General features: G+C 46.4%; 1 protein-coding gene across 10 annotated transcripts in view; it reads right to left on the reverse strand.

The window, feature by feature from the left end:
- Positions 1-11,294, reverse strand: part of LOC109874536 (partitioning defective 3 homolog) — a 239,563-nt gene that overhangs the window by 94,374 nt on the left and 133,895 nt on the right. For 9 of the 10 annotated variants that reach the window (XM_031809815.1, XM_031809812.1, XM_031809817.1 and 6 more), the window contains 2 exons: positions 5,970-6,158; positions 5,421-5,591 (listed from right to left, as the gene is read on the reverse strand). In XM_031809815.1, the coding sequence (XP_031665675.1) occupies positions 5,421-5,591; positions 5,970-6,158 (360 nt within the window). The remainder of the gene's footprint in view (positions 1-5,420; positions 5,592-5,969; positions 6,159-11,294) is intronic. The other variant, XM_020466486.2, reaches the window with a different exon arrangement.

Below are 11,294 nucleotides of genomic sequence, written 5' to 3' on the forward strand. Positions count from 1 at the left end.
GTGTACTACTCCCTTCACAGAACAGCTCAAACTGGCCCTAAAAAGATCCGAAAGAGGCGTAGGAGGCCCCGGTGCACAACTGAGCAAGAGGACAAGTTCATTAGAGTGTCTAGTTTGAGAAATAGATGCCTCACAAGTCAAATGGCAGCTTCATTAAATAGTACCCGCAAAACACCAGTCTCAACATCGACAGGTAAGAGGCGACTCCGAGATGCTGGCCTTCTAGGCAGAGTTCCTCTGTCCAGTGTCTGTGTGTTCTTTTGCCCATCTTAATCTTTACTTTTTATTGGCCAGTCTGAGATAAGGCTTTTTCTTTGCAATTCTGCCTAGAAGGCCAGCATCCCGGAGTCGCCTCTTCATTGTTGACGTTGAGACTGGTGTACCTATGATACCTTTGTAGATATTCCATTAAATACATCTGCCGTTTTCAGCTACAATAGTAATTTACAACATTAACAATGTCTACACTGCATTTCTGATCAATTTGATGTCATTCGAATGGACCCCCCCACCCAAAAAAAGGGCCTTTCTTTCAAAAACAAGGACATTTCTTAGTGACCCCAAACTTTGGAACGGTAGTGTGTGCTCTGTCCAACTGGATCAGCACCAGAACTTAGAACCTATCATTAGTATAAGAATCGCCAACAACAGATGTGCGTCACAACATGAGGAAATGTAATCAGTGAATAATCAACCCACAGCCCCTTCATGTAATTTCCCAGGTGTTTGAGAGACGTGATAACACAGAGCGAGACCGGAGTGACACAGAGAGGTTCCGTTCTATTCGTGCAGAAACAGCTGAACAATCACCAAGCAGACTACTGCCAGTAAAACCAGGGTAAGTGAGAATGACTCAGGCTGAAGACCTGGAGAAGGATTTCAAGAGAGCGGCCATTTGGCTTCAGACTATTGGAAGTCAGCCTCTACTTTAAATGGGGGTAGTTAATGAAACTGGCTGCAACAGAGAGCCTATCTAGCCTGCCTTAATAACAGCCAAGGAGATTTGCCATACTGAGGTCAGTCAACAAATCACCACTCTACCCACTGCATATTCAGTCCTATAATTAAACTGGTGCAGGGCTGAACTCCATTGGGTCTGAATTGTGATGAGGGAAGAATCTGTCAGAATAGCCCTGTGGGGCGGGGTTTAATATTGAGGAAGTATTAGTTCAAATTCAGAATAAGGTTTGCCAATGATTACTATCCTAAAAGAAGTAATCTCAGGAGGAGATGTCGAGGAAAGCGAGGGATGGTGTGAGGTGATGAGTGAAAGGACCACCACCTGTCCATGAAGCTGTGCCACCTGAACGGCTGTGCCACCTGAACGGCTGTGCCACCTGAACGGCTGTGCCACCTGAACGGCTGTGCCCTTGGTAGACTTCTACTGTGGTTCATATATACAGCATCTTCAGAAAGTATTTTCCACATTCTGTTGTGTTACAGCCTGAATTTTAAATAGATTCAATTGAGATATGTCACTATACCCCATCATGTCAAAGTGGAATGTTGTTTTTAGAGAAGTTGACAAATTAATACAAAATGTCTCGGGTCAATAGGCAGTCAAGCCTAAATACATTCACTCTGTGTGCAATAACAGTGTTCAACATGATTTTTGAATGACTACCACAGCTCTGTACCCCACACATACAATTATCAGTAAGGTCTCTCTGTCAAGCAGTGAATTTCAAACACAGATTCAACTACAAAGACCAGGGAGGTTTTCCAATGCATCACGAAGAAGGGCACCTACTGGTAGATTGGTAAAAATAAAACAAGCAGACATTGAATATCCCTTTGAGCATGCTGAAGTTATTAAATAGATGTCGGATGGTTTATCAATGCACCCAGTCACTACAAAGATGCAGGTGGCCTTCCTGACTCCGTTGCCGGAGATTAAGGAAACCGCTCAGGGATTTCACCAGAAGGCAAATAGTGACTTTAAAAATGGCTGTGTGAGAAAACTGAGGATGGATCAACAACATTGTACTTACTCCACAATACTAACTTAAATGGCAAAGTGGAAAGAAGGAAGCCTGTACAGAATAAATATATTCCAAAACATGCATCCTGTTTGCAATAAGTCACCAAAGTAAAACGGCAAAAAATGTGGCAAAGAAATTAGCTTCATATCCTGAATACAAAAGCGTTATGTTTGGTGCAAATCCAACACTCACTGCACACAATGCTTCATATTTTCAAGCATGGTGGTGGCTGCATCATGTTATGAATATGCTTGTCAACGGCAAGGACTGGGGAGTTTTTTTTCTATAAAAATTAATTGAATAGAGCTAAGCACAGACAAAACCCTAGAGGATAACCTGGTTTAGTCTGCTTTCCAACAGACACTGGAAGACAAATTCACCTTTCAGGACAATAACCTATTTTTTATTTGACCTTTATTTAACCAGGTAGGCAAGTTGAGAACAAGTTCTCATTTATAACCGCGACCTGGCCAAGATTAAGCAAAGTAGTTTGACACATACAACAACACGGAGTTACACATGGAATAAACAAACAAACAGTCAATAACACAGTAGAAAAAGTCTATATACAGTGTGTGCAAATGAAGTGTGTAAGGCAATAAATAGGCCATAGTGGTGAAGTAATTAAAACATACCAATTAAACACTGGAGTGATAGATGTGCAGAAGATGAATGTGCAAGAAGAGATACTGGGGTGCAAAGGAGCAAGATAAATAAATAAATACAGTATGGGGATGAGGTAGTTGGATGGGCTATGTACAGGTGCAGTGATCTGTAAGCTGCTCTGACAACTGGTGGAAAAAGCTAGAGGGACATACGAGTCTCCAGCTTCAGTGATTATTAGTATATGGGGCTTTGGTGACAAAACGGATGGCACTGTGATAGACTGCATCCAGTTTGCTGAGTAGAGTGTTGGAGGATATTTTGTAAATGACATCGCCGAAGTCAAGGATCGGTAGGATGGTCAGTTTTACGAGGGTATGTTTGGCAGAATGAGTGAAGGATGTTTTGTTGCGAAATAGGAAGCCAATTCTAGTGTAACGGCGTTCATCGTTTGTTGAAAGAGAGTCGGACCGAAATGCAGCGTGGTGGTTACTCATGTCTTTAATGGAAAAAGTGACGATACATGAAATAACTTAATAAATACAAAAACAACAAACGGAACGTGAAACCTAATACAGCCTATCTGGTGAACACTACACAGAGACAGGAACAATCACCCACGAAATACAAAGTGAAACTCAGGCTACCTAAATACGGTTCCCAATCAGAGGCAACGAGAATCACCTGACTGCTGATTGAGAACCGCCTCAGGCAGCCAAGCCTATACAACACCCCTAATCAGCCGCGATCCCAAATACTCCAAACCCCAATACAATAACATAAACCCCTGTCACACCCTGGCCTGACCAAATATATAACGAAAACACAAAACACAATGACCAAGGCGTGACATCTAGATTTAATTTTGGAATGGAGATGCTTAATGTGAGTATGGAAGGAGAGTTTAAAGTCTAGCCAGACACATAGGTAACCTAAAACACAAGGCCAAATATACACTGGAGTTGCTTACCAAGAAGACAGTGAATGTTACTGAGTGGCCTAGTTAAAGTTTGACTTAAAATCAGCTTAAAATGCTATGGCAAGACTTGAAAATGTCTGTCTAGAAATGATCAACAACCAACTTTGACAAGAACTTGAATACATTATAATAATGTGAAAATGCTGTACACTGCAGACGTACAGGACCGAGTTTGGGGAAACCCTAGGCAAGTTGACTGCTGTGGCTAGCCAAAAAGGACATGTTTTGAAAGTTGGATGTTCTTGTCCTTTGAGGCTTTAAAAAAGTGTTCTCACACGATGATTTTGAACCTTCAAAGCAACTGGGGAACGTCCATGGCAGGTGATGCTGTCACCGTCGCCTGCTACTTAACTTCTGAGTGACAGGAACCACGAGCACCAAGTGTCAAACTCGCTCCTCCCTTGCACTGCATTGATGAATTAAGGTCAATAATGAGTGAGGCACTCCTCTCACCTGGTTGTCTAGGTCTTCATTGAAAGGAAAAAACTAAAACCAGCAGACACTAGGCCCTCCGTGGAATGAGTTTGACACCCCTAACCAACACCAACCAGCCTACACCACTGCGCACACACCTGTTGTTACTATGACAACCAACATAGCCATGCCAGCAAATGACTGCTGTCTGAACACACACTAATCCGATTTGATCACTTGTAACTTGCTGTTTGGACAGTCATTATGGGTATTGTGTGTAGTTGGGTGAGACAAAAAATCTATTTAATCCCATTTGAATACAGGCTGTAACAACAGAATGTGGAACAAGTCAAAGGGAACTGAAATATTCTGAAGACACTGTACATCACATACTCTGAGGACCGCGTGGGAAATGGATCAATGAAGTATAATTCCTCTTCTACATAGACACCTAGAACCATACTGCTCTAGTCCAAGCCATCCTTTCAGCTGTATCTGTGACGCAGATATCGACCAGCCTCCCCTGTGTGTCTGTACCTCATTCAAGGCCAGTGCTCTCTGCTCTCACCTCTGGCTCCTCCACAGCACAGCATGCCCCGACTGCAACACACAGCTCAGCCCTTAGCCCCTGCTCTGCTTTCAATTACCAGCTGCGCCATGGGCATCTCAGGTCTGACATGTGCCGTAGCAAGAGGCAGAGGCAGGGATGGAGGCCTACAGTACAGTTCACACTACAAACACACTGCTGGAAAGTGGGCAGTGCAGTACACTAGATAGAGAAGTGATCGAGCCAGGAGAGTCTTGAGTATGTACCAATATCATGACACATCAGACACCGGGGCATGGAGGCTAAGACGAAAGCATGCCTGCGTCCCAAATGGCACACTATTCCCTACATGGCGCACTGTTTTGGACCAGAGCCCCTGTTCAAAAGTAGTCCACTAAATAGGGAATAGGGTGCCATTTGGGACGCAGGTCATGTCGTGTGAACTGCTGTGACCCACCTGACTAACTGTTCTTTAAATCACATCCATAGCAGAGCTCTCCAGTCCAGAACGTGTCCCTGGCTTTGGACGGGGACTACATGTGGGAGGGTGTATGTTAATGATAGCTGAACAACTGTTTCAAGTGTTTTTGGAAAAACTTCAAATTTCAAGGCATCTTCGTGACGGGTTGTCAGTGGTCACAGAGTGACGGGTTGTCAGTGGTCACAGAGTGACGGGTTGTCACGCACACGTGTGTTATTCAGTGGAAGCCGGTGAGAGGACGGCGGCTTATAGTAATGGTTGGAATGGAATAATAAGGAATGGTATCAAACGCATGGAAACCATGTTGGACACGGTTCCATTCATCCCGTTTCCAGGCATTACTATGAGCCCGTCCTCAGACTGATGTTAGTCCAATAATCTCCACGGCTGTCCCAAAGGGAGGGTTAGGCTTACCTCACTGCGTTTGGTGACCCTCCTGGCCACTATCAGCTGAATCGTCCCGCGTTTGTTGCCCTCCACCGACATGGACTTCCTTAGCGTCTCCATGGCCTCCTGATTGGTCTTGCCTATCAATGACTCGCCGTTCACCGCTATCAGCTGGTCGTTGACCCGCAGCCGTCTATCCTGTTAACACAGCATGTGACACGCAGAATCAGAACACCCACGATCAGGCTGTTCAACGCAATAGCACTGGTGCTGTTAACCTGGTCCCAGATCTGCTTGCGTCATCTTGCCAACTCCTTGTCACACCGAACAACGAGTGACACCCAGGCTACTTAATTCCCTAGAGAGTAGGCTAGAGTGCAAGAAACAGACTGGCACCAAGGTTACCGCACTGTCAGTGGAATAACGAATAGCAGACAAAGCAATGAAGTTCACTGTCAAATCAGAACAGATAGACAGAAGATGCCAACAGGCAGATTAGTATATAAACTCCAGAAAATACATCATTACTTATATGACCATGAACATCAGAATCCTTATGAGAGGGGCAAGACTCACCTTGCAGGCAGCTCCTCCATTGATTATGGACTTGACGAAGATGCCTAGGTCAGCATGGTTCTCCTTGGAGCGGTTGCCCTTGACGCTGACCCCTAACCCGGCCGACCCCGAGTCACTCAGAGGGATCTCAAAGGTCAGGAACTCCCTGGTACCGTCAGGGGTCAACACCAGGTCATCCTCCTCAACCTTCTAGAACGGAGAGTGAGCGAGGGAGGGAGAAAGGACGGTGTCACTGATAATTTCTGCTACTGATAGGCAAATACAAGATTAGTGTCCCAAATGGCACTCTATTCCCTCCATAATGTACTACTTTTAACCAGGGCATGGTCAACATTTGTGCACTATACTATATACAGTACCAGTCAAAAGTTTGGACACACCTACTCATTCAAGGGTTTTTCTTTATTTTGACTATTTTCTACATTGTAGAATAATAATGAAGACATCAAAACTATGATCAAACACATATAACATCATGTAGTAACCAAAAAGTGTTAAATAAATCAAAATATATGTAATATTCTTCAAAGTAGCCACCCTTTACTTTGTCACAACACAACTGATTGGCTCAAACTATGAGTTTAGTTACAGATGAGGCAAAGGTTGGATACACTGTCTGTCATAGAGATCCTACAAGTCACTGTTCTGAATGAATTATGGTCTTCTGTAGCAAAGCAGAGCCAACATTGACATTGTGACTAAACACATTGTCAGAAGAATGGAGTATCTGATCACAATAAGTATGCCTAGTCACTTTACCCCTACCTATATGTACTGTACATATCTACCTCAAATACCTCGTACCCCTGCACAGTGACTGGGGTACCCTGTGTACAGTGGGGCAAAAAAGTATTTAGTCAGCCACCAATTGTGCAACTTCTCCCACTTAAAAAGATGAGAGCACTGTAATTTTCATCATAGGTACATACACTTCAACTATGAGACAAAATGATTAGAAAAAAAATCCAGAAAATCACATTGTAAGATTTTTTATGAATTTATTTCAAATTATGGTGTAAAATAAGTATTTGGTCAATAACAAAAGTTTCTCAATACTTTGTTATATACCCTTTGTTGGCAATGACAGAGGTCACCCATTTTCTGTAAGTCTTCACAAGGTTTTCACACACTGTTGCTGGTATTTTGGCCCATTCCTCCATGCAGATCTCCTCTAGAGCAGTGATGTTTTGGGGCTGTTGCTGGGCAACACGGACTTTCAACTCCCTCCAAAGATTTTCTATGGGGTTGAGATCTGGAGACTGGCTAGGCCACTCCAGGACCTTGAAATGCGTCTTACGAAGCCACTCCTTCGTTGCCCGGGCGGTGTGTTTGGGATCATTGTCATGCTGAAAACCCAGCCACGTTTCATCTTCAATGCAGGTTTTCACTCAAAATCTCATGATACATGGCCCCGTTCATTCTTTCCTTTACACGGATCAGTCGTCCTGGTCCCTTTGCAGAAGAACAGCCCCAAAGCATGATGTTTCCACCCCCGTGATTCACAGTAGGTATGGTGTTCTTTGGATGCAACTCAGCATTCTTTGTCCTCCAAACACGACGAGTTGAGTTTTTACCAAAAAGTTATATTTTGGTTTCATCTGACCATATGACATTCTCCCAATCTTCTTCTGGATCATCCAAATGCTCTCTAGTAAACTTCAGACGGGCCTGGACATGGCTTAAGCAGGGGGACACGTCTGGCACTGCAGGATTTGAGTCCCTAGCGGCGTAGTGTGTTACTGATGGTAGGCTTTGTTACTTTGGTCCCAGCTCTCGGCAGGCCATTCACTAGGTCCCCCCGTGGTTCTGGGATTTTTGCTCACCATTCTTGTGATCATTTTGACCCCACGGGGTGAGATCTTGCGTGGAGCCCCAGATCGAGGGAGATTATCAGTGGTCTTCCATTTCCTAATAATTGCTCCCACAGTTGATTTCTTCAAACCAAGCTGCTTACCTATTGCAGATTCAGTCTTCCCAGCCTGGTGCAGGTCTACAATTTTGTTTCTGGTGTCCTTTGACAGCTCTTTGGTCTTGGCCATAGTGGAGTTTGGAGTGTGACTGTTTGAGGTTGTGGACAGGTGTCTTTTATACTGATAACAAGTTCAAACAGGTGCCATTAATACAGGTAACGAGTGGAGGACAGAGGAGCCTCTTAAAGAAGAAGTTACATGTCTGTGAGAGCCAGAAATCTTGCATGTTTGTAGGTGACCAAATACTTATTTTCTACCATAATTTGCAAATAAATTCACAAAAAATCCTACAATGTGATTTTCTGGATTTTTTTTCTCATTTTGTCTGTCATAGTTGAAGTGTACCTATGATGAAAATTACAGGCCTCTCTCATCTTTTTAAGTGGGAGAACTTGCACAATTGGTGGCTGACTAAATATTTTTTTGCCCCACTGTATATAGCCTCGTTATCGTTACTCTATATTTATTCCTCGTGTTATTATTTTTCAATATTTTTTTTATGCATTTTTGGGAAGTAAGCATTCGACAAATCAATTTAGATTTGATTCGGTGATCACCTCACAGGCCCCCAAAACACACTAGAATGTATACAATTAAGAGCATTATCCACACACAGAAGCAGACGCATACAGTATATCAGAAAATGCAACAGGTGCCTGAGCCTCATTGAATAACAAAAAAGCTATTCTCTCTGCCTTGTCAATTGACAGCTGTCCTCTGAATAAATCTGCACACTAAACTACTAGCAATTATGTGCATGTGTAATGAATGCAGTCATAATCAAGCTCAGTGTCATACATTCATTAGCTCCCATTGTTTGCAGAGAGAGATTGAATTACTTTGTGGAGAGACCGAAGGAGAGAGAGCGAGCGGCGGAATAGAGAGAGAGAGAGAACAGAGAAAGAGGAGAAAAAAAAGACAGAGGAAGAGAGAGACAGTGCGGGCGATAGAGGGAGAGGAGAGAGGATGAATCCATGTGGAACACAATTGCAGAACTGCCTTCTCTTCCCCTCCTCTCCTCAGCAACCCAGGCTGCAGGGTGCTTTGTATTCCACAGAGTGAATAAAATGGCACCTCTACTCCTGTCCCCAATCTCAACCCCTACAGCCCTGACTCCCTACACACCCCTGGCCTACCTCACGCCGCCCGATCTCAACCCCTACAACCCTGGCTCCCTACACACCCCCCAATCTCAACCCCTACAACCCTGGCTCCCTACACACCCCTGGCCTACCTCACGCCCCCCGATCTCAACCCCTACAACCCTGGCTCCCTACACACCCCTGGCATACCTCACGCCCCCCGTTCTCAACCCCTACAGCCCTGGCTCCCTACACACCCCTGGCCTACCTCACGCCCCCCGTTCTCAACCCCTACAGCCCTGGCTCCCTACACACCCCTGGCCTACCTCACGCCCCCCGTTCTCAACCCCTACAGCCCTGGCTCCCTACACACCCCTGGCCTACCTCACGCCGCCCGATCTCAACCCCTACAGCCCTGGCTCCCTACACCCCCCGATCTCAACCCCTACAGCCCTGGCTCCCTCCACACCCCTGGCCTACCTCACTCCCCCCGTTCTCAACCCCTACAGCCCTGGCTCCCTACACACCCCTGGCCTACCTCACGCCCCCCGTTCTCAACCCCTACAGCCCTGGCTCCCTACACACCCCTGGCCTACCTCACACCCCCCGATCTCAACCCCTACAGCCCTGGCTCCCTACACACCCCCCAATCTCAACCCATACAGCCCTGGCTCCCTACACACCCCCCAATCTCAACCCCTACAGCCCTGGCTCCCTACACACCCCCCAATCTCAACCCCTACAGCCCTGGCTCCCTACACCCCCCCCCAATCTCAACCCCTACAGCCCTGGCTCCCTCCACACCCCTTGCCTACCTCACGCCCCCCGTTCTCAACCCCTACAGCCCTGGCTCCCTACACACCCCTGGCCTACCTCACGCCCCCCGATCTCAACCCCTACAGCCCTGGCTCCCTACACAACCCCCAATCTCAACCCCTACAGCCCTGGCTCCCTACACACCCCCCGATCTCAACCCCTACAGCCCTGGCTCCCTACACACCCCTGGCCTACCTCACGCCCCCCGTTCTCAACCCCTACAGCCCTGGCTCCCTACACACCCCTGGCCTACCTCACGCCCCCCGATCTCAACCCCTACAACCCTGGCTCCCTACACACCCCTGGCCTACCTCACGCCCCCCGTTCTCAACCCCTACAGCCCTGGCTCCCTAAACACCCCTGGCCTACCTCACGCCCCCCGATCGCTCCCAACAGCATCACCTGAAGCGATTAGAGGCGTGCTCTCAACTTTCCCAAACAAACCTGTCGATTTGATTGAATCAAAAAGTCACTTGAAACGAATTAAAAGCGCAAAGAGGAGAGGAGAGATGAGGAGGCAGTGGAGGATGTAATTGCTGGAGGGAGCCCATGTGGAGAGCGCTGAATGCTTCTGAGGCTCTTTTTTTTAAAAGCAGCTCTCCTCTCTCTCTCTCTCTCTCTCTCTCCCCCTCTCTCTCTCTATCTACCTTAGACCGCATGCTGATAGACCATGAATATCAAACACCTGGGGGATAGACAGAGGAGTCCAGACAGACTGATGTGGAGGTGTGTGCGGTGCACAAAGAGAGACTCGCACGCACGCATGCACACACACACACACACACACACACACACACACACACACACACACACACACACATACACACACCATCACACTCCTCATGGAGGAGGCAGCGAGTCATTAAACACAGTGGAACTGTGAGCAAAGAAAAGGATGTCACCTTTCAGCCCTTTATAATCGCCGTCATACGAGGTCATGTGTTTTTAATTGTCATTTTATTTTTTTATAAATAACTCCCATCTCTGAGGCATAGTCGCAAAGAGCAACAGCCCCTGCCTCATCCGCCTAAACATCCACACATCTCACGCAGTACACACGAGATCAGAATGGCTTCAGATTAGAATGAGACTCCAGATCCATCCGTGTCCTCTTCCTCCTCTATACTGTGACTGTGTGATGGCAATTACCCAGCTAGCAGCTGCTCCCAGCCACAGCGTGCTGTATACGCAGAAACAGGTGGCAGCTTGAAACATCACTTTAATTAAGGCAAGAGCTTGTTCTCCACTAGAGTCACTGGGCCTTCTGATTGACTCATACATTCACACACTAGAGACATGAATGCAGTCGCATCTGCACGGGGGCACAAATAACACTGTGTGCGCACGGTGTGTGTGTGCGCGCGTTGTGTGTGTGCGCGCGTTGTGTGTGTGCGCGTGTGGCAGAGAGCGGGGGCAGAAAGAGCCACAACAATTACTCATCGGAGTCAAGCGAGTCG

The sequence above is a fragment of the Oncorhynchus kisutch genome, linkage group LG30 (assembly GCF_002021735.2).
Source record: "Oncorhynchus kisutch isolate 150728-3 linkage group LG30, Okis_V2, whole genome shotgun sequence".
Taxonomy (NCBI): Eukaryota; Metazoa; Chordata; class Actinopteri; order Salmoniformes; family Salmonidae; genus Oncorhynchus; species Oncorhynchus kisutch.